Source organism: Anastrepha obliqua, chromosome 1 (assembly GCF_027943255.1).
Source record: "Anastrepha obliqua isolate idAnaObli1 chromosome 1, idAnaObli1_1.0, whole genome shotgun sequence".
In the NCBI taxonomy this organism is placed as follows: domain Eukaryota; kingdom Metazoa; phylum Arthropoda; class Insecta; order Diptera; family Tephritidae; genus Anastrepha; species Anastrepha obliqua.
Window position 1 is genome coordinate 91803917 of NC_072892.1, and position 24435 is coordinate 91828351.

Here is a 24435-nt window from a genome sequence, read left to right on the forward strand (position 1 = left end):
CTCAGCACAAATAGGAGTAGGAGCTCGGCCAAACCCAAAGCAATGGGTGTAATTATGTACTTAGTCCCGCCATAAGCAAAAGACCATGAGGTCGAAGTGCCATGATTAAAAAATCGATACACAGGGTCCGGTAATATAGAGAAAGAACTTTACCATTCTGAGATCACGTTTAATCAATTTTTTTCATTTTCTGAGATCCCGATGCGGCATGATTGAGAGAACACAAAAAAAGCCTTCATTTAGCTATCAGTGATTTTGACATAATCAGCCAATAAGCTCACGTAATTGTAGGTATTTGCTTACTGTTTTTGTTTACAAATAATTTCATTCTTTTTACATGGAACTTGAATCAAATCTTTATTGAAACTTTTGAAATACTCGATACACTCGACAAAACACTTAAACGCCTAACGCCAAATATTGTAACAGAAGCCAAATTACAATTTAGGGGAATATCTGCTTTAATTACTGATTATTTTCCGCATGTTGCTTTCTGATGCGAGTTACATTTAAAATTTTGTTCAGTTCTGACAGGTTTTCGTTTGTTCACTATTTAGAGAAGTCCACGTAAAAAATGCAATGTTCATTATATCTATATTTATAACATTTAATACATAATTAATTAATAAATTCAAATTACATTTGCAACACCTGATTTTAAATTAATAACCTCTCATTAATAGAATGCGTAGAACGGCCTAACATACGTTGAGCCGGTACTCTTCTTGTAGCTGCTTGAGCTGATTCAGGCATTTTATGTTGCCCAATCACTGCTGGTGTGGATCCCGTCCGCAAGCGAAATGGTGTGTCGATGCTAAAATAATCCGAGTCAATCGATGAGTCGGAGTCGCTGTCATCCGAATCACAGTCACTTTCTGCATACTGATCCTGAATAGCAATTATAGCTGCAAGAGCGGCAAGGCGCTGTAATGCCGATAGTCGAGTGGATTTTTCCGTATTCGTTTCGTCGAGTGGAAGTGTTGATGGTGCAGCTTCCATTTCGACATCAGTACAACTCATGTAGTTCATTTTGCCTTTTTTTGTTAAATTTCCGTTTATTATAAATGTTGACAGTTTAACTGTTGCTGATGAACAAGCCGTGCGCTCTGTACTGCAGATTTTTCTTGAATGTGACACTTTACAAAAAATTTGCACAATTTATATAAGAGCGCCGTCGAGTTAGCGGAGCGGTATGCATATCCATAGTTGTAGTTATGCATGTATGCAGTGTCGCAAATTAAACGGAATGTTTACAAAATAGCTAATTATGTGAAACATTTAGTGTAAAAACGTAGGTGTGACCCCTGTGAAAATTACTGCTAAGACACAATACAATTTTCAAACACAATGCACAATGTATATTTCTCTTTATTACTCTCGAACATGTTTTGGCATGACGAGAAAGGACTTGGCGACTGACGCGAACAGTTAAAGCTATTGTTCATTTATGTGTTTTGGGTAATTTTGACAAAGGCGTTGTTTGAAATATTAGGGTTGACTTTTGGTTATTCAAACACATGTTGTTTACTTGTAAAATTACCGAAGTCTACCTACAAGAATTGGACGACAGAAAGTAATCCATACAAATTTTCTTACTAATACACATAAAAATGCTTCAATAGTGCGAAAGTGACCACACGGCTGTTGTTTTCTACATAAAAATATGCATATGCAAGAGTTACACAAAAAATTCATTCAAAGAAGAACTAAAAATTTATAATTTTTTTGTGGCTGAAATTCTTGAAAGCGACCAGCAGAAAATAACGTAAATCGCGGTGCAAGAGTTCGAATTACATATGTATATACCACATGAAAAAAGTTATAAGATCAACTAAATTTCTTGTGTTTTTATTATCAGTTTAGGGCTACCAATTTGTGTAATGTTTACAATTAATGGTAAATGTTTTAAAAATATCCACATTTCACAAACCTTGGCACTTACACCATTTTTGGGTATTAGGCCGTGCTCCTTCTCCTATTTGTGGCGTGCGCCTTGATGTTGTTCCACAAATAGAGGGACCTACAGCGGGACAAAATATTTTTTATGCGGAGCTTTTTCATGGCAGAAAGACACTCGAAGTTTGCCATTGCCTGCCGAGGGGCGACCGCTATTAGAAAAAACATTTTCTTCATTTTGGCGTTTCACCGAGTTTCGAACCAACGTACTTCGAATCCGGACGGTAGTTACGCTAACTGCGCTTAAACATCACAAAAATTTGGCCATATGTGATGATTATTTACTTCGTCGTTGACTACAAGGGAGCATTAGAGTGAGCAGTATAGATGTACGTTTAATTTTCCAACAAATCTCATACTTTAGAGGGAGATAGAAAAATCACACGTATACAAATATCTCCATTAACTTATTCACATTGGCATAAAGAATGTGCTGGAAACTTTGTTCTGAGCATTATGGAATATTTCGAACAACAGTGATTATATGATCGGTCACTACTCTTGCATAGAATTTAAGTAGCGGCCTATAATTGCCATAACAATTTTTCAAGGTCACAATGGCTTTGTTTTTGAAATTGGCGCAATTTTTATGCATACAATTTTTTGCTAGATAGGCAAATATTTGTTTGTAAGGTAGTGGTGCAAAATTAGTTAAGTATTGCAAAACAATTGTTTGAAAAGTTCGGGTGGATGTTTCTCAATTAAATTATGAATGAATAAGATCTAATCTGCACGCCCGTATAGAAAATAAACAATCCTTTGTGTTAAAATGTATGAATGAGCAGATGGGTGTATGTGTGCGCGATTTTTTCTATATACCTGGCTTTCACTTATTTTCGCTGATTCTTCCTCTTCTTTTTCTTTGTTTCTTTTCTGCACTGACATGGCGGTACTGTTTCTTACCTTTCTTGCATTTTGATATGTTATATGAAACTTGCTCATTGTTAATTTGCCTACTAAAACAATGTATTAGAGGTGACATCAGTATACCAAATGAAATGACGAATAGCCGTTTAATTTTAACAACGCTTTACTTTCTTTTATTGTGACCTTCTATTGTAAAAATCTTTGTTGTTGGCTAATGCTATTACATTTAACAGACTTGCCTTGTCTAATACCCAAAATTCTACGCCATATTTTGTTATTGTAAATTGTCGAGAAAAACAGTTAGGCTTCTTTTGTTGTTAGGAATGACATTGTAATGCCATTGGTAAATATTTACTATGTTTAGTTGTGATACTCGAAGTCCGTTAATCGGAACTGGTCATTCATTGAAAGGTGACCTTTTTCGAGTTGTGATTGTTTCTTTACAATGTTGAATATCAGCAAAAGAGTCATAACTAAAAATATTGCACTAAGAAATGCGTAAAAATGTTATCAAAGAACCATTTAAAAGACAAAATTAAGTTTTCCCAACAAGTATTAAAAACAGTCTTCAGAATATTTTCGCAAATGTTTTCACAAAAAGCAATGAGTTATTTTTTTTAAATATTTTGAAAACTTAAAAACATTTTTTCTAAAAAAATAGAAATTTGGGATTGTGCCCCTTTTCGGGCAGATGTGCGATCCATTAAAAAATAAAACCGTTGCTATTATTTCTAAGTAATAACTTCTATGATCTTGAAGGAAGCAGCAACTTACTGGCTATTATTTTAGATTTTCGTAGAATGAGGAGTACTTAATTCTGATATAAGTTCTGTTAGAAGTTAAGGGGTTAGGGATGATGATTTTCAGACGGCCAATCTGGATTATTGTTTTTTAGCGACTGCTGGGTGGTGTTTGCCTTATGAGCTGGAGCGGAATCTTGCTGGGGGACCCAACGCTCTCCTTGAAAAGAATACGGCTCAACTGCTTCCTGGTACACTTTTGCTCCGGCCTTAACTCCTTTTTCGCAGAAATGAAGAGATGTAACACCCGACCCAACCATTAAATTTTTGCGTCTTTAGAAGTTTTAGTATAGATTTGGTCGTTTTGCTTTTTAAATACTTCTTCAACAGTGAAAATTTTGTCGTACCACCGAAGAAGTTGCTTGCCTAATTTTCTTCAAGTTGTCAAAAGATGTATACAGGGTCAGACACTCGAAGTGTAACAAACTTCAGACCGCTCGCGCAGCTGATGTACAGGTATCAGCTGTCTGTTAGTTGGCTAAATGACAGTCCAGAGCACTGTTTATAAGTTGGTGGAAGCATTTGGCCGTAAACGCGAAAAAAGAAAATCAGTAATGGATTTCAAACGTAATACATAGTGTGATTGCATTATATTTGGCTGGAAAATCACAACCACCGATTGTTCGTGAGCTCAAGCACATTAAAGTAATTTAAGCTTTAGTTAATCCACCATTACTCGTTACAATGATACTGTTAGCATCGCGAAACGTCATGGAGGTGGTCATCGAAAGACTCCAATGTCACGTGAAATGGTTCAAAAAGTGAAGAAGCGACTAGAGCGAAATCCCCCACGAAGTGCCAATCAAATGGCGAAAGAATTGAAAATATCTGACCGTAGCATCCGTCGCATACTGAAAAATCATCTCAAAGTCAAGCCTTACATGATCCAAAAGGCGTATGGTTTCACACCAAAGCAGCAACAAGTCAGACTTGAGAGAGCGAAGGAGTTACTTCGCTTGGCAGAAAGCGGTCAATTTCCGAACATTATAGGTATTTCCTGACAAGAAAATTGTTCGCAAAACTCCCGAAAAGATATTTGATCGACCGTTCATACGAGAATTTGAGTCATCGATTGGTCACCGGGAGGCAGCATTCGCCACAGGTAATGGCTTGGGCCGCTGTAACCGCAAATGGGCGCTTTCCAATCGTTTTCATCGAGCCTGGCGTTAAGGTAAATGCGAAATATTATCAGGAAAGTATTCTGGAGATTGCTTTGAAGACGTGGACAGGAAAATATTTCGGTGGCAGACCATGAACGTTTCAACAGGATTCGGCACCATCTCACAAAGCTCGAGTGAACCAAGAATGGCTAAACAACAACATTCCGAACTTCATAATGTCCACACAATGGGTTTGAAATTAACCAGACGCGAATCCGATGGATTATTCTCTTTGGGCCATTTTGAAGAGGAAGGGCCGAAATACAAGATTCATCAGTCTCGAGACGCTGAAAAAAGCCATTGTCCGCGAGTGGGCTAAAATACCTGCAAGTCACATTTGGATAGCTTGCGATTCGTTTCTGGAGCGTCTCAAGGTCATAGTCAAAACAGGAGGTGATCATATCGAGCGATAGTAAATTGATTCTTAGTTTTGTATTATTTTCACACACTTTTTAATGAAGGTCTTTGAGTGTATACTTGCGTGTTTATAATGAAGTTTTGACTTAACTTTTCTTCATAATATTTTGGTAAATACTTTGAAATCCATCTGATACACTGCCTCTAATCACATTACAAGAAATCCTAGGCTTAACGCAAGGTTACTGGCCAATTTAAGGATGCACTATTTTTTTAAGAGTCTTATTTAAGAGTTTTTAAAGTACTCGCGAGCGTGCCATTTAAATTCAAGCGTTAATAGTTACTGGTTCGAGGTTCAAGGCCAATTGGTTAATCTCTGTTTGTCCTTGAGATGAGATGGGAAAAGTACGCTGTAAAAACGTTTTTCAAATTATCAGGGGAATACATAAAGAACAAAATTTTTAAATGAAAAAAAAACAGCTGTTTTGTAAGGTGGGAAATTGTCAATGGAGCTCACAAGAGCACCGCAATTATATGTAGGCTCAAATCTCTTTTTATTACTCGCAAACAAGTTTTTGCATGACGTGAGAGGACTTGGCGGCCATAAACTATGATTTAATAGGTCTGTCAGAATGAGTCCTAAACGTTCGTTTCGGTACCGGATGTGACTGATAAACTACTTGCTTGTATGTATTTCTAAAGTGTGCCACATTCGTGCCGCATGTCTGGTGACGATGCTATAACGTCTTTGTAATTTTGCGTTTTTGTTTTTGAATTCTTAGGTAATTTTAGTAAGCCCATGGCTTAAAATATAGGGCTTATGCATCTGCTTTAGTTATTATCCTTACCTGAAGTTTTGGGATATAATTTAAGAGGTGCGTACAACACACACATACACAAACATACAAATATGGGTTTTTATTTTAATCATGCAGAGGTAGTATGGATTTTGGGAATTCCCATGGTATAAAACTCATTATGAGCAATATTTGGGCTAACGTTTGTTTATGAAAATAGTTTTTGTATAATAGTTTGCATCAGTTTACAAAGGAATTTATTTTACGATTGGCGCGCTTTGTTAAATTCGGCCAAGATCGCTTAAGCGGTTATTGCGCTATAAAAAAGAAGAGGAAGAACTCAGTGGCTTGTGCGAGCCACAAATGGTAAAACAATCATAAGAATCGGTAGAAATTCGCTTCGCTACACACAGCGTATCGGCTGTCAATTTTCATTTCACGGTGTTCGCCACCGAGTAAACATGGAACGTGGAAAGAAAACAATTGCTTTGTATGTTGGTGTTTCTTATGAATCTTGCCAACTCCTCGCTCATGTGCACACTTCGAAATCTCAAAAGAAATGACAAAAATCGTTAACTTCGCCACACACGCCCAAGCGATTGCCACATAAACCAACCTATTTGGTTGTTTATTTTTCTGCTCACCCGCCTATGAACAAGGGTATTCTAAATAATTTAGTTCACATAACGGCTGTACGTAACAGCGAAGAGGAATCGAGGTAGATATAGAGATATACAGGGTGGTCCATTTTGTAGCGGGGTAAGAGTGTAAGATGGGTAAGGGGTTTGCCTTTTCAAAAATGAGTTAAAGATTAGACAGTGTACATGCTTTTAAACTTTGCTTGAATCAAGGCTGTAAAAATAAATAATAATAAATATAGAACATTAAGTACCAGCAAGAATATGTACACTAAGTGAAATCGGGGAAAATATCAGCATACACAGTTTAGGATTAGAAGGGATTATTTAGTTACAGTGGCAATTTTACAGTGGTAATTTGACGGCCGGTCGCCGTAACCGAATGGGTTGGTGCGTGATTGCCATTCGGAATTCACAGAGAGATCGTTGGTTCGAATCTCGGTGAAAGCAAAATTAATAAATACATTTTTCTAATAGCGGTCACCCCTCGGCAGGCAATGGCAAACCTCCGAATGTATTTCTGCCATGAAAAAGCTCCTCATAAAAATCTGCCGTTCGGAGTCGGCTTGAAACTATAGGTCCCTCAATCAACACGCACACCACAAATAGGAGGAGGAGCTCGGCCAAGCACCTAACAGAAGTGTACGCACCAATTATTCATTTTGTTTTTTTTTTTAATTTGACAATAACGTGGAAACTGTACTTTCTGGGCCTACAGGGTATATAAAGCGGTTTTCATTAAGCGATATCCTGGATTTGATTTCCAATGGATTCATTAATGTTTGCGATTGCATCGTAAATGGTCTTTGAAAAGTGACGCCTAGATGTTAGTAGTGAACAGTTCCCAGATATACAATTTTACACGATAGAACAAGCGATACAATCATTTAAACTTATTATGAAAATGGTCAATCTATAACATATTGCGAAATTCGTGATTTTTTTTGCTCGAGGATTTAAAGGTTGGTTCAAAGATTTGAAGTAACTGATCCTGTCGAGTATAGAAAAAGGGCTGACAGACCAAAAACTGGACGTTCTGTTCAGAATAGGCTGCTGTAGCGCAAAATATTGCTGAACAATCCTCAACATCGACGTTCTCAGCAATTAGGAATTCATGAATCGAGTGTTTGGCGAAGACATGGTGGACAATAAAATGATGTAATTTTTCATTTTATGACATATAAATATAATGGTTGACGGGTGCCCAGTGGAATTTGTCGAAAGCTTCTGCTACATCGGTTGCACTCTCATGGCGCACGGCGGAGCAGGTGAAGATGGCAACTGCAGACTAACAAAGTAAAGACGGCGTTTAGGCGAATGCACACAGTATGGGCGAGTTCGCAAATCTCCATGCCCGCTAAACTGTGAATATTTAGCTCATGTGTGAAGTCAATATTGTTGTACGGAAGTGAAACATGGATGGTCCCTCACATAATCACACAGATTTACAATCTTTCGCCAACAAATGTAAAGCATTGCATGATTTGTAGAATATTCTTGCCAAACACCATCAGCAACGATGCGCTGTGGAGATCAATGAATGAGAAATGCTTTCCATGGCAAACCAAATGTAGAAAGTGGCGATGGATAGGGCACAGGCTTAGAAAACTACCAGATAGCATCACGAGAATGGCACTGGACTGGAACCCACAATGAAGTAGAAGTTGCGCTTGGTCAAAAAATACTTGGAGAAGGTCGATGTTGCGCGAGCTAGCATATGCCGACATCACATGGGATGGCGGAAAAACAACAGCCCAGAACTGTGTACGATGGAAGAGTCTGGTCGAGGCCCTATGCTCTCGAGCGGAGTGAACAAGGAATTGTTTCAGATATATTTTCTAAGAGCCGTATATAAAATAGTGAAACCTGAAAGAATCTTAATTTTTACAAGTTTTATTTTAAAACAACATACGTCTTTTGCAATGCCCTATATATATTGAAATCCGAACTTAAATTCTTTCGGCCAGGCTTAATATTAGTTCATTGTGCAACCGAAGAAGGTGTCAACTGGTGGCGCGAAATGAAGCCAAAACTATTCGGCTGAGAAGGTCCCGAGTTAGGCGCTTGTCATAGTGACAATATACCGGATCTGTACCTAATGACTAATGATAGGTACTGCGATGAGCAGGTGTTATTGAAACGAAAAAGCTTCTGTACCTCATCATCACAAAGAACATGTGTCTGTGCACACACCTGGCGAGAGTACTTAAACCAAGCCGGCGAATACTGGGATTAAAATACCAGATGACGTAGCGGCAAAGATGGTCGACAGGGAGGCCACTGTAGAAATTGTGCTGCTACTTCATGAAAATGAAGGAATGGGCAGTGTTGACACCAAACATGTGCTGGCATCGAGCCCAGTACTGATACATTAGGAAGATGACTAACAGTGGCTTATTATATTCATATTACAGGGTCAGGCACTCGAAGTGTAACCAACTTCAGACCGCTCGCGCGGCTAATGCAAGGGCATCAGCTGTCTGTTAGTGGCTAAATGACAGCCTAGAGTATTGTTTATAAGCGCGCGGAAGCATTTTGCCGATAATAAACGCGAAAAAATAAAATCAGTAATGGATTTCAAACGTAATAGTGTGATTGCATTATATTTGGCTGGAAAATCACAAACAGCGATTGTTCGTAAGAACGAACACATTAAGGTAAATAAACCATTACTCGTTACAATGATACTGCAAAACGTTATGGAGGTGGTTATCAAAATACTGCAACGTCACGTGAACTGGTTCAAAAAGTGAAGAAGCGGCTTGAGCGAAATCTCCGACGAAGTGCCAATCAAATATGATCTCAAAGTCATGTCTTACAAGATCCTAAAGGTGCATGATCTCACATCAAAGCAGCAACAAGTCAGACTTGAGAGAGCGAAGGAGTTGTTTCCCTTGGCCGAAAGCGATAAATTTCCGAACAGTGTGTTTTCTGACAAGAAAATTTTTCAAATTGAGCGATTCGTAAACACCCAAAATGATATTTTTTTGACCGATCGTTCATACGAGAATTGGAGTCATCGAGTTGCCACCAGGAAGCAGCACCCGCCACAAGTAATGGTGTGGGTCGCTGTAACCGCAGATGGGCGCTTTCCAATCGTTTTCATACGAGCCTGGGGTCAAGGTAAATGCGAAATATTACCGGGAAATTATTCTGGAGGTTGCTTCGATGCCACGGGCAGGCAAACATTTCGGTGGCAGACCATGAACGTTTCAACAGGACTCGGCACCGTCTCACAAAGCTCGAACAAACCAATAATGGCTAAAAAACAACGTTCCGAACTTTATAACGTCCACACAATGGTTCTCAAATTCACTAGACGCGAATCCAATGGATTATTCTGTTTAGACCATTTTGTAGAGCAAGGTCCGAACTAAAAGATTCACCAGTCTCGAGACGCTGAAAAAAACCATTGTTCGCGAGTGGGCCAAAATACCTGCAAGTCCCATTCGGGTAGCTTGCGATTCATTTCTGGAGCGTCTCAAGGCCATAGTCAAAACAGGAGGTGGTCACATCGAGCGATAGTAAATTGATTCTTAATTTTGTATTATTTTCACACACTTTTTAGTTTGAATTGAATAAAAGTAATTTTCCAAACTAAATTTTGACCTTTTCAATTGGTTACACTTCGAGTGCCGGACCCTGTAATCGCTTCAAGATACTGATGGAGTTTTCCAGGTGTGATATTTAAACGGGCAATATCCGCAGGGACAAATTCCTGGGCAAACATATTTTACCAGAGGAGGAAATAAAATTCAATAAAATAAGACAAATACTAAAATTTAGTTAGGGAATTGAGCTTCGAGAAATACTTTAAATCCATGAAGGATGCACAATAGATAAATCCCTTTATAATAATAACAATAACCTTTAAAAAATTGTGAGTTAACAACATTGGCCTACTTTTGTGCGGGTATTTGAAGTTGCGGGTCAAAAAGACACTTTCATATTTTAAAACCCAACATTCAACGGAAATCAGTTTGAAAATATCTATGAGTGTTTGGCCGAGCTCCTCCTCCTTTTTGAGGCGTGCGTCTTCATGTTGTTTCACAAATGGAGGGATTTACAGTTTTAAGCCGACTGCGAATGGCAGATATTTTTTAAGAAGAGCTTTTTCATGGCAGAAATACACTCGGAGGTTTGCCATTGCTTGCCGAGAGGTGATCGAAAATTAGAAAACACTTTTTCTTGATTTTGGTATTTCACAGAGATTAGAACCAACGTTTTCCGAATTCCGAATGGTAGTCACGCATCAACCCATTCGGCTGCGGCGGCCGACATCAATATTAATAGTAAATTCCAAGTATGTTAAAGTGAACACTGTAGATGGCGCGGAATAGTGAGCAGATATTAAATATTAAATTTAATTTATTCATGAATCTGATCATTGAACAAAATTTAGTAAATTTTCACTCTTCATGAGCAGTAAAATAATAAATATTATACGAAGAGGGCGAGCTTTCATTTAAAAAATACTATTAAAACTCAACTGGGGTATTCATAAGGGTGTTGTGTTATTGTATGTCATAAAATATATTTGGCTAAAAATACATTAAATAAATAAAATAAAAATACGTAAGCATTTATTTGAACAAATTAGCTGTGACAAATCGCACTTTCGGGGTTCTCAAATTTAACTCATGTGGCGATTCCTACAGAATTTTCGACAACAATACAAATACCAATACCAAAGTATACATCTCTGTAAATGTATGATCATTTTCCATAAAGTGGAACTCTGCTCAACCGAAAAGCGATCTACTTCGAGCTGGGTAAATATGGTAATGAGTTGAAGAACCATTTTTGAGCACGAAGTACAATTTGCTGAAAGTGGCGAGCGGTTTAAAAGGAAGGAAACCAGCTAAGGGCCCATCCTTTAACTTTGTTCACTTGACGAGATAAATTCGAGATATATACCTACTCGTATATTTTTGTGTCGCACAATGCACGCGAAAAGTGCTAAAAAGCATTTAGTTTAAAATGAAGAAAAAGTGAAATATCTAGATTTCAGAATCCGTATGCAATTAGAATATTTATGCTCAAGCAATAATCATGTAAAAAATTATGTCTCGTGATGAACCCGCACAGTTATTTTGTTAAAGTTTCTACTCTTAAAATTAAGTAGTACAAAATATTTGCTCTCTTATAACAAGTGCTTCCTAAGTAAGAGAGAGAGAGAGAGAAGCTCGATTAGCATCAAAACAGCTGATTTTAACAAACAGCGATTGGAGGTGGTTATTCTTTACTTTCGCTTGTGTTGTATTTTGTTTTCGAAAACAGTTGAAGAAAACAAAAGCAAGGCAAATACAAATAAAGCTTTATGTGAAACTTGAAAGAAAAATAGGTGGGAATTGTAGTACGGAAAATGGGAGGGGGGATTGCCGCTGTTTCTGAGTTGTGATTTAAAGTCTTGCTAGTGAAAGTGAAAGTGTTGACATTGCCAAAAATAATTACAATTTCAATTAATATGAAAAAGTGGCAGGAATTAAAAATCATAAAATGATTTCGTATATTGCAGAAATTAAATTGTTTGAATTGCCCCATTATATATGTACATACATGTGGCTATAAATTAATGTAACTAAATTCATATAAGCTCATACATATATACATACATATAGAAATTTGCACATGCATTAAAAACTAAAACCATTCCATCTTGATTGCATTCTTTTTCTCTACAGTAGTCCTCTTTGTGCCACTGATTACATTAACTTATTGATTTCATTATTTGCAGGTTGTTGAGGAATATTAAAAATAGAACTACGCAGACACTTTCAACAACTATTTCTTAAATTATTTGTTTACACTTTTCTTTTAGCTTTTCTTATCTTAATATGGGCAGTATTGTCAGCTGCGAAAAACAATGCATGTATGCACGCTTTTCTAAGCGGCGAGAGAAAATGAGTATACAACTGTGTAAGAAAGAGAACGAGAATAACGAAGAGACTCGGAGTGGTAAACTGCACTAAAGAGCTGAAGAGATAAAATGATATATGATATTAACGTCAGACGAAAAAACTTGTTGATTGTCATTATGGTGGACAGAATATGAAAGGTGGAGACATCCGCGAACTGCTAGCCTGCTCTCAGTAAATTTGGCGGAATCCAAAGACCTGATTATGCATACTTCGCACAGCTTCACGGGTAAAAATAGTTTAAATAAAAAAATAAAAACATTGAAAGCGTTTGCATATGTCTCATTACCTGGAAATTAGCCGTCCATTGAATTTGGATTTGTTGCGCGAAGATATGCGAAATATGCATAATCGGACCTTAAGAATGATAGATTATAAGATAGCGACATTCTTGAGATTATTACGGGTAGAAATATTGTCATGTATGTCGCAATCTATCATTTTTTGACTACCACACTGAACAATTTTCTTAAAAATATGCCCAGTAAAAAGATAAAATATCGGGTATTTCTTAGCTATCGATGACTATGGTTTGACAGCTGAGAATGGCAAACTTTGCTGATATTTCTGTGAAGTAAGGTTTGGCAAGTCATTATGGATTGTTTTAACCCCAGAACAATACTTCCAAATTGTGGGAAATTTGAAAAAAAAAAAAAAATAGTTTCTTCACGAAGTTCATAGATAGGTTCTTATTTCTTTCAAAATGAGGTAATACCAGCTTTTACGTTGAACGGCGAGTGCTATCGAGCCATGTTGACTGAATTTTTGCTTCCAATCGACGACATTTTATTCCAATAGGATCGTGCAACTTGCCATATTGATTGATTATAATATTTAAGCCACCATTGACGCCATGCGGCCAGATTTATAGTCAAAAACTGTACTGATCGAATGGAGCAATGTAATTCTTATATCCGCGATAGATATATAACGAATATCATATTAAAAAAATGCCATGAAATTTTGGTAGTTACATTAAAATTTTGCGCGTTATAATAAAAAAATTCATTCCAACCATATTTCTGTTTTGCGCTATCATTTTAAGTTCTCAAGCTCTTAAAAAACACCCGATATAAAATAAGTTATTAGTAATGAAATTCGAAATAATAATAGAAAACAGTAAATTGAAGTATCTTGAAGTTATATATTCAGGTTACTCATATTTTAGGTTTAAGTTTACTTCACGCTGTAATTATAATTGCTCTGTGATCCAGCTACTTTAGAATTTGCAATGATAGCTAGTCTGTGAAATAGCGAAAAATTTAAAGATGCGTCATAAGTAAAGAAATAGTTTATAATATATTTATAGATAGGATGAAATCCAGACGCTCAACATATTTGACCGTCACTAAAGAAAATTGACCAAACATGATTTTATGCGTCCAGCTTTTTCTTGTTAGAAGTCACCAATTATGGCAAACAAATTAAAGGAAAAATAACTATATGCACAGGCCACAAGTGATAAATGGTCACCGAGTGTGCAATACTCGAACAAACTGAATTTACAACTTTAAGAAATATATTCATAAGTTATTAAAAAAAAATTAAATTTATGTTCAACGTAATGAACACGTCGATGCCACAGCAAGAAGGAAATACTCTTGGAAATTGCAAAACAGCGCCGCACAGGTTTTGTCACGCGTAGGTGTCAGTGCGCTGGGCACGATGCCCGCACTTGTTAGAGCTTCTTCCCTACAGAGCATGCAAGTTCTATTGAAGTATATTTCTAAGTTAGTAAGACGAAATTTCCTTTTCGAATTCAATGTTGCACGGGACAGCATATCTCCCCACTGGAAGCCTAAAAGAACCGACTGGTCTCTGTTCAATAGGACTTTCAATAATAAATTGAACAGATCAACTATTCCCTACTCATCCACTGATCAACTGGACATGCAGGTGAGCGGTCTTATCAGACGGCTTCTTCAAAGTGGCTTGTCTAGTACCTCTTAGCAAGAAGGAGCTTCCTCCCTGGTGAAGCAAGACGCTGACCAACTTAAAAGAGAAGGTTACGACAGTTTTTGATGAATGCTACCAATCTAAAAACTTTTAAACTTACCGTGTAATGGATTGAATGAATACATAAAAGCCATTAAATATGTGAAACGGAACTCCTGGAAGGAGCACTGTGAATCCATTGAATTCGTGAAAGATTCTGCCAGGCTAAGCAAGATCCTTTCGAGGGACCACTCCTACAGAACTCTTGTAAAAAAGAAAAATGGGGAGTTGGCTCAATCTGCCGAAGAATCTTTGACTATCCTGGTAAATAATGACTTTCCAGAAAATTCTATTACCCCACGTGACACTGTTGACACGAGTCGACAGGAAGGGCTACTCGATGTTGCCCTGAAATTTATCCTGTCGGCTGACAGAACCACGTGGGCAATAAATAGTTTTTCCCCTTTTAAATCTCCTGGTTCTGATGATATCTTGCCTGTGATGCTTCAGAAAACAAGTACCTTGATGGTTTCCGTCTTGCAAATCTATTTGTCGCGTATCGCTCTTAATCATGTCCCTGCCAACTGGAAGAAAACGAGGGTTGCTTTCATACCCAAGACAAGGAGCAGAGGCCACAACTCGGGCAAGAACTTTAGGCCTATAAGTCTTACCTCATTTATCCTAAAGGGGTTTGAAAGATTGATTAATGATCATATCTGAGAACCCATCGAATCCAAATTATCTCCAGCGCAACATGCTTACCTGAAAGGGATATCCACCGAATCAGCCTTATATGAGGTTGTAGGCACTGTGGAAAAATCTCTGGAAGGCAAACAATTCACTTTGGCGGCCTTCATAGATATAGAGGGTGCTTTTAATAATATCAGAGCGAAGTCAATTGTCACTACTTTAGATAGACTAGAGGTGGAAAGTCTTATCTGTCCCTGGATTTCGTCCCTGCGCGGCTGCAGGGAAGTTAATGCGGTCGCAAGAGGGGCTTAAATCATTAGATTCGTGCAGTGCACGCCCCAGGATGGTGCCCTTTCGCCCCTACATTGGCTAGTTGATATTGAGGAAGTTCTGAAAATATTAATATAAGTAAGGGTGAGGTTACGTTGAATACGTTGATGTCTTGGTCATAATTGTATCGGGACCATTTCGCTCACTTATGATTGAGATTTTGGAAGGGTCGCTGCACTCAGTCGATGGGCTGCAAGTTGCGGCCTCCGAGTCAACTCGGATAAAAGGGAGCTGGTGCTATTTACCAGAAAATATACACCTCACGCTCGCCTCCAAACTCTATTTGAAGCTACACATTGAAAGTCGGGTAAAGAAGGCCAGTATAGTCTTCTATTCCTGAGGACTGCATGTATTAGCATCACCGGAGTATGTAAAACTCACCCCAGTGCTGCCTTGAATGCCGTTTTGCACTTACTTCCCATCGATTTTTACGTTCTTTCCATTGCAGCTCAAAGTCCAATCAGTTTAAAGGAGGTTGGCCTCTGGAGGCAATCTCTCAAGGGACATGGTAGCATTTTTGGGCAGTTAACACCGTATTTCTCCGAACTTCGGATAGATCTCTCCATCCGCAAACTGGAGTTTGACCGCCGTTCAAATAGACAAGATTGGATAGAGGGGAAAATCTGTGCCGAAGCGTGCACCCCTGCCTTCACTGAAGGCTACAAGATGGAATCGGGAGAGGGAGCTTGGCGTTTTTCTAAATCAGCCAATTTATCTATCTCTTTTAAGCTGCCGAATACTGCTAGTGTTTTTCAGGCAGAAGTCTTTGCGATTCTGCAGACATGCAAAATGCTTAGGGAACGTGAGACCGAGGGAGATATTAACATTTTCTTCTATATTCAAGTCGCGATCACGGCGCTGACGACGTCATGGTGCAGAACCAAACTAGTAAGCTCCTGTAAATCTCTCCTTGGTTGGGCAGGTAACATTTTTATAATTTTGGTTCCAGGACATAGGAACATAGAGGGAAATGAAATTGCTTATGAGCTTGCCAGGAAGGGGACTAAATTGGCTTCAGGGCCCTCCTACGCGGTCATCGACGTCGCCCTCACAGTTGTTAAAGGGGAATTGCATAAATTATTTTTCAGAAAAGCGCAGAAAAGATGGAGCTCTATTTCACTATGTGCTATCTCGAAAACCCTTTGGTCCCAGTACAATATACGGAGGACTCAGAGAGTCTTGGCGACACCACGCCATTCCTTTTCCAAATTCGTAGCTGTGTTTACGGGTCACTAGGCGATCGGCCCATACGCGGAAAAGCTAGGGTTACCCATTGCGGAAGCTGTGAGGATCTTTCAGAGGAGGAGACTGTTGAGAACTTTCTCTGTAAATATCACTCACTTCACTTGTGTTTTTTGTTCCTAATCTTCCGTAACAAAAGGGAAATATTGGGATAATAAAAAAAAACAAATACTCGCCCAAGCCAACAAATACTGTTACCTAACTAAATTTCGTTATTTAGTAAAGTTATTTCGAATTCATTTTTAATTCACACAATGCCATACAGAAGGATTAAAAATTTGATGCCATACAAATCGATCCCCCCTAATGCTCATAAGTGCAGGTGTTTGCAACTGTGTAAGCATTAGCTTTAACTATGCATTCTTACGTATTTATCTTAACACGCACGAGTTTTTCACCTGAGTTTTTCATTGTATGCTTAAAATTTTCGAGAACCATTTTAATCCTCATATTGCCCTTTTAATGAACTTTCTTTATAGCTGTTTCGAGAACGCGTCAAAAATGTCTATTTAATTGGGAATCAGAAGGTTAAACCCACTACAGAAAAATCTCTTAAAGTTCTACTGCGGAAGTCTGATGACAGGAATTTTATTTCAAGTCGCTTTCCACATGATATAATATTTGGAGAAATTAATTTTACTTTCGGCTAAAAGGGTAAAAACTAAAATGTACTGGTTAGCAATATATCCACAAAACTTTATATACCCGTTCACATATGGCAGATTAGCTGCAAACTGGACAATCAGTTGCCAAGATTGTTTCGCAAGGTTTTTCTTCATAGAAATTGGTTCGGGGGAATATTTTAGTGTTTTTGGTTTGTTTAATTATTTTTAGCAATACGAAGAAAAGACAAAGAGAGAAGCATTGGCTAACACAGGGTTGTACGAAAAAAAGGGATCGTTATAATCTAAGATTATTTTATAATCTCGGATTTCAGGAGAGAAATCATGATGGGAGTTAAGCTTGAAAAAGTAGATAATCTAGGTATATGTGAACCTATTATAACCCCCTCGTACTGTTTTTTGCAAAGTTGGAAGTCTGGAAAATATTCTCTTTCAACAGGATGCATACATACTTTACATTATTTTTAAAATAAATCTAAATAATATAATATTATATGAAAATTCACTTTTGAAGTTCTCCCATTTCAAATGAACCTAACTCTTAAACTAAATCTTTAATTCGTTTCGCCCTCAATTCGCCCTACCGCTGTACGAATAAAAAATGTGCATAGAGATACTCTTATCACATTTGTCTGAGCACGTTGTCACGCTCTTCAGCGCAAGCTTTTACAATCAGATTAGCTTTTGCTGCTGCGCCTGCAAGCGTGCTTTTATTTTCCGGTAGCAAGTCAGTCGAACGTGAGCATTCCTGTATTGCGGAGGGACAGGCGAGGAGCGCGCGTCTGTGCGAGTAGAACCATTGCCACAAGGCAAAAAGCCAGACGTGACGGGTAAAAGCTGATAGAGAAGTTTTTGTGGAAGTAGGAAAACGGAGAAAGACAAATGCAACAAAAGTGCGCATAAGAGCACAATTTGCACATAGTAAGGAGTAATCATTCTTGCGGAATATTAAATTTCAGATTTTTTGTTCATACATTCTAATTCATTCTACTAATCTTTAGTTGAATGGGCACGCTCTAGTCATTAGCCACCTGAGTTGTCATTTACAAAAGGATGAAAGTACACAGATAAGTATTCTGGGAAAACCGATTGAAATAAAACTTAATGATTTTAATACGTGCGAATTGTGTTTGAATTCGTCGAAATTTTCAATATACCCGGCGCTTATCACAGCAAATTACCGTCGGTATTATTGAGCAGCTTACTGCAGTTCAATGTACGCTAATTGAATTACGCATTGCTTTGCCGCCGACAAAAGTCAAGCCAAGGCAGGCATTCCTATGGTTTCTTTGCCAGATCTGTGTTCATGAGTATCATCGCATATTTTGTTGGCTAAGTGTGGCTAGGGCTAACGACATAATAACAGCGACCACCAAAGGAGGCTCCTGTGCATTGCCATTGAGTCTCATCAATTATTCGTTAAGGAATATTTAAATAGAAGTTAAACAGGAAATAAAATGGAATTTATTTTCGATTGCTTCTTCGAAAATACTTTCGAGAAAATCACACGCAATGGCCTACAGGATCGCTCTTCACGTCGTGACGTTTTGGACCATTTGAATGCTGTTATTGGTGGTTGTAGTGATGGTGAGCTGGGTGCAAAATATTCGGTATGGATATGACATTTTTCGGTTTTCATAGGACAAAATATGAACACTGAGGAGGTAGCGCGGTTTGCTGTATTGGCCGCGGTGAGGTATCATCGTGAGAAAAAGAGTGGCAATGGAAATGTGAGTAATGAATGTACTTAAAAGTGAGCCAATTTTATACTAAAAGCAGGCTAGTAAAAGGATCTATTGATTCACCAGTTTTAAAACTTTTTTGAGTATTATGAAAATAATGTGCCCACGTATTCCAAGGCTTATTACAGTGTTAACGCTTTAGGGGCCGAATATCGCCGTTTAAAAATGTCTCTTATCCTGTGCCGTCATATAAATCTTCCCTACTTCTAATTAATCTCAAACAGCTAGAAAGTAGAATATCGATTTTGTCGCTGTCTTTTCTGTTTAATATTATTTTCTGTTACTCTTTTCTAGAAATGGTAAAAAGATAAAGATAAAGACAAATATAAAGATAAAGATAACGATAAAGATGAAGATGAAGATAAAGATGGAGATAAAGATAAAGATAGAGATGAAGATAAAGATAAAAATAAATCTCGCTAAGATAAAGATAAAGATAAAGATAAAGATAAAAATAAAGATAAAGATAAAGATAAAGATAAAGATAAAGATAAAGATAAAGATAAAGATAAAGATAAAGATAAAGATAAAGATAAAGATAAAGATAAAGATAAAGATAAAGATAAAGATAAAGATAAAGATAAAGATAAAGATAAAGATAAAGATAAAGATAAAGATAAAGATAAAGATAAAGATAAAGATAAAGATAAATATAAAGCTAAAGCTAAAGATAAAGATAAAGATAAAGATAAAGATAAAGATAAAGATAAAGATAAAGAAAAAGAAAGATAAAGAAAGATAAAGATAAAGATAAATATGAAGATAAATGTAAAAAAGGTGCATACTTCCTTCCCATGTATAAATATTAGTATCCCTTCTAACTTTATGGTGTGCATTTTTCTCTTGACTTACAAGCTTACAGACCGCCTTGGAGCAGCATATGGTTTTTATGAGAAGCTTTTTTTATGTGGGAAGGCAAGTGGAGGATTACGGTTGCTTGCTAAGGATAGTTAAATAAAACTTTTTCTGAGATTTTCTACATACATACATATACATAATTACGAAAGGATTTTTTAATAATTTTTATGATTAATATTATTAATAATTTCCTTTCTTAAATTTACGAATTTTTGTTAATACTGTACACTTGAATCTACATATACATATGCATGCGTATATGCAAACGAGTATGTCTATATATCTACATATATATATATGTATGCACATGTTATACATACACACTTATGTGCACATATTTCAGGTCTGTCTTATGGGCAAATTCCACAATATACTTTACATTGCGTTGCGCACATGCTGGGATTGGGGTGTACGAGATTCGACTGTTGTGGTTTTACTGCTTGGTAAGTGAACTGATTTTGTACATGTATAGACGAACATTATGCGGGTTACTCATCGCCATGTTGTGCAAGAAAAGAGTTTTATGTAATATGACTATGCCTACAAAGTTGCTATCCGATACACACATGTATAAACATGCTCATAAAACTGACTAAATGCAAGTAATCACTCGTAGTACTCGTAGGTGTGATATGCAAGTATGTGTGACAGCGTAAATGTGTTAAACGCAGCTGTGAGTGATTGACTGTTCTTACATGCGTATACCTGTACATACGGACGTATTGTACCTAATTAAACCTGTATGTTGTTTAATGTACACATACAGTCGTATGAACATTTTTCTCATGCATAGGCAACAAACAGTGATTTTTCAACGTTTTCGGTAGGGAGGACCACCGGTGGTGAGAGCCACCTATGTAAATGCTTGACATACCAAATACGAATTTCCTTTAAGGTATTGAGTAAGTTAATGTCGGTTTTTGCACTGAAGTAAAAAAAATCGCTGTTACAAAAGCTTTTAGCGAAATTAAAAAAGCTGAAAGACACATTAGTATCGCATTTCAGAAAAATGTATGCACTAATTGCTAAATTTGTCGGCTTTCCTCCGTTCTGGAGTTAAATATATGAAATGGTTAGTTGTGAACAACTTTAAGGATTTCAGAATTATAAGTAATTTTATTTTATGTAGGTGACAAGTGAATTAATTGAAGGTAATCACGCAAAGTAAAATATAGTAGCTGTCAAAGTTCGAAGTTGCTTGCACTGGTTCAGGAAGGTTATAATAACATTAACAAGAATAAGGTAAATGAAAAATTAATTGCCTGTTAATAATGCATTTATTTTGCGAAAAGGTTATTCATTGAATTTATGTATGTATATCGAAAACTGTAAAAAAAAACATTTTAGGCTAAATAAAAACTTTGACACACAGGACTTTAATTTGTTTTTTTTTAACTTTATATCACGGCATACAACGCAAACGAAACAAATTAAAAAAACATACCCAGGTTCTGAGAATGAATTATGATAAAAGGTAACAAGCATCAGAAAATTAAAGTAAAATACTTATATACTCTGACACTGCTTTTCAATTGAGACTAAGTTGTGTGTTTTTTTTAGATGTATAAGAACTGTCGATATTGAGCCGTTAGCCAAGAATGGCAAACTGTATTTACATTTCTGTCCAGTAAGACTTGGCAAGTTGGGTTGGTGCGTGACTACCATTCAGAATTCAGAGAGAACGTAGGTTCGAATCTCAATGAAAGACCTAAATGGAGAAAACGTTCGGTCGACCCTCGGCAGGCAATGGCAAGCCTCCGAGTGTATTTCTGCCATGAAATATCTCCTTATAAAAATAAAAAAAATATCTGTCGTACAGAGTCGGCTTGCAACTGTAGGTACCCCCATCCATTTCCGGAACAACATCAAACACACACACCACAAATAGGTGGAGAAACTCGGCCAAACACCCAAAAAGGGTGCCAATTATATACATCTATACAGATAAGGCTTGGCAAGTCAAAGAAACGTTTAAAGCCAGAACAACGCTTTCAAATTGTGGAAATTTATATTGAAAAAAAAAAAAAACAGAAAAGTTCTATTCGAAGTCATTCTCAGCTAGTTGGCCTTTGTCCTTTGGTAGGTAGGTAGGTAAAAGGGCAAGAGTACCACAGACACACTTCAAGAAGCACTTACGTGCCGTTTTGATACCATAATGTGGACCACTACCTGTGCAAAGAAAAATTTTTAGGAAGAGAAAACCTACAGCAATCCAGTGCTGTTGATGTAGTGGAGGAGAGAAAAGGGATCTAGACTGGAGAAATTCTTCACGCCATCCCCAAAGGGCACTCTAAGGAATCTCTAGCGCCTAGCCGCCAGAGCTAGACATTTGCAGAGAAAATCTTTTTCTCTGCAGGATCCCCATAGCTTCTGCAATAGGTGTTGTACGGAACTCCAAGCTTCTCCGCGTAAGTGCCGATCACCCAGTGGCCAGTGAACACTGCCATAGTGTTTTTGAAATAGCACACGATGAGACAGACCTCCATCTGTCTTGCATTTTTTTTAGAAAGAAATTGTGTAGTTTCCCTTTAACAACGGTCAAAGGGACACCGATGTCTGAGAGGCGGACAGCTGAAACCGGTTCTGTCGACCCCTTCCTGACAAGCTCGTCGGAAATTTCATTTCCCTCTATATTCCTGTACCCAGGAACCCAGATAAGAGACATGTTTCCTGCTCGTTCGAGATGTTTGAGTTCTTCTTTACAGGAGTTCAGCAGAAGAGAGCTGCAATACGGCGACGATAGGGGCTTGATCACAGCTTGGCTATCGGAAAAAATATTAATGTCTTCCTCTCAACAGCGATCCCGAAGCATTTTGCATGCCTGCAAGATCGCGAAGACCTCTGCTTTAAAAACGCTGCTCGTTTCCGGCAGTTTAAAGGAGACCGAAATGCTGGCTGATTTAGAGAAAACCCCCGCTCCCACTCCAGACTCCATTTTGGATCCGTCAGTGAAAACAGAGGCATCTATATCCGCACCAACTCTCCCCTCTTTCCAATCTTGCCTGCTTGGAAAGATAGCCCTAGCACAACCCTCAAATCCCAGTTTGCGGATGGAGAGATCAGTGCGAAGAACAGAGAAGGAAGGGGAGATCTGCTTCAAGATGCTTTTATGTCCTACAGGAAGTTGTCTCCAGAGCCAATCTCTTTCAACCTAATAGCGCTCTGTGCAGCAATGGATTTAACCTGCGGATCCATAGGAAGTAAGTGCAGAATAACGTTGAGCGCAGCAATGGGACATGTTCTATAAGCACCAGTGATGCCCACACATGCAGTTCTCTGCACTCTCTCTAGTTTAGTGGTGTTGTAGCCCTTCTGAAGAGCTACCCACCAAACTAGGCAACCATATGTCAAAATTGGCAGAACCACTAAGTTGCACATCCAAAGTACGACACGTGGCTTGAGACTCCATTTTTTGCCGAACATAGATTTACAGGCGTAGAAGGCTATACTGGCCTTCTTAACTCGATTTTCTATGTGCATCTTCCAGTGGAGCTTGGGGTAAAGTATTACACCAAGATACCTGACTTCCGATGCGAGTGTAAGACACTGGTTGTTTAGTCTTGGAAGCTTAAAAGGCTGAGGCTTGCATTTCCTGGCGACTTTGACTACATGGAAAATTTTACGTAAAGATCTTGGTTTACGTGACTATAAAATACAGCTCGTGCAAGACATTTGCATCTCTCTTGCCAACAAGTGCTACTTTGGACTAAGTAGGCAACTGAGCAGTAAAGTCCTCTCTCGACGAACAAAACTAACACTCAACAAGACTCTCATCATGCCCGTCCTAACGTATGGCGCAGAAGCTTGGACGATGACAACATCCGATGAAGCGACGCTTGGAGTGTTCGAGAGAAAGATTCTGCTTAAGATTTTTGGACCTTTGCACGTTGGCAACGGCGAATATCGCAGACGATGGAACGATGAGCTGTGTGAGCTTTACGACGACATAGACATAACGCAGCGAATAAAGATCCAGCTGCTTCGTTGGCTGGGTCATGTCGTCCGAATGGATACAAACGCTCCGGCTTTAAAAGTATTCCATGCGGTACCAGCTGGTGGTAGTAGAGGAAGAGACACTTGGTGTGTCCGATTGGCGCCGGTTAACACGAGAAAGAAACGACTGGCGCGCTTTGTTGAGCTCGGCCAAAATTGTGTAAGCGGTTATCGCGCCAATTAAGAAGAAGAACCATTGTAACTCTTAGCCGTGGAGTTTATATATAATTAGTTATAAAAAAGCATTTATTCCAACAATATTTCTGGAATATTTATTTAGAGGCCGCACTTTGGTATTTATATAAATAGGTTGAACATTTTCTTTCATATCGCTCTACACTAGGGTTTTCCTAGTTTAAATCTAATATCGTCTCATAAATATTATACCTGAAAATAGCCTTTTTAAAAAAATGTTCGTTTTTTCCCAAGGCAATGCTTGTAAGCCAATTAAAATTTCGCTTCAAAATTTGAAAAATTTAGGCTATGAGTTAAGAATGGTATTCAAAGATGGAAAGAATTTTTCTTGTCT

General features: G+C 37.9%; 2 protein-coding genes across 7 annotated transcripts in view; one reads left to right on the top strand and one right to left on the bottom strand.

The window, feature by feature from the left end:
- LOC129251489 (guanylate cyclase soluble subunit beta-1) overlaps positions 1-24435 on the bottom strand; it is a 227492-nt gene that overhangs the window by 57858 nt on the left and 145199 nt on the right. The gene's annotated exons all lie outside the window — the stretch shown is intronic.
- The window catches only part of LOC129251528 (uncharacterized), a 63695-nt gene continuing 57306 nt past the window's right edge, over positions 18047-24435 (top strand). For both annotated transcript variants that reach the window (XM_054890840.1, XM_054890841.1), the window contains exons 1-4: positions 18047-18234; positions 18315-18900; positions 18955-19043; positions 20257-20356. In XM_054890840.1, coding sequence (XP_054746815.1) covers positions 18771-18900; positions 18955-19043; positions 20257-20356 — 319 coding nt within the window. In that variant the 5' untranslated portion in view covers positions 18047-18234; positions 18315-18770. The remainder of the gene's footprint in view (positions 18235-18314; positions 18901-18954; positions 19044-20256; positions 20357-24435) is intronic.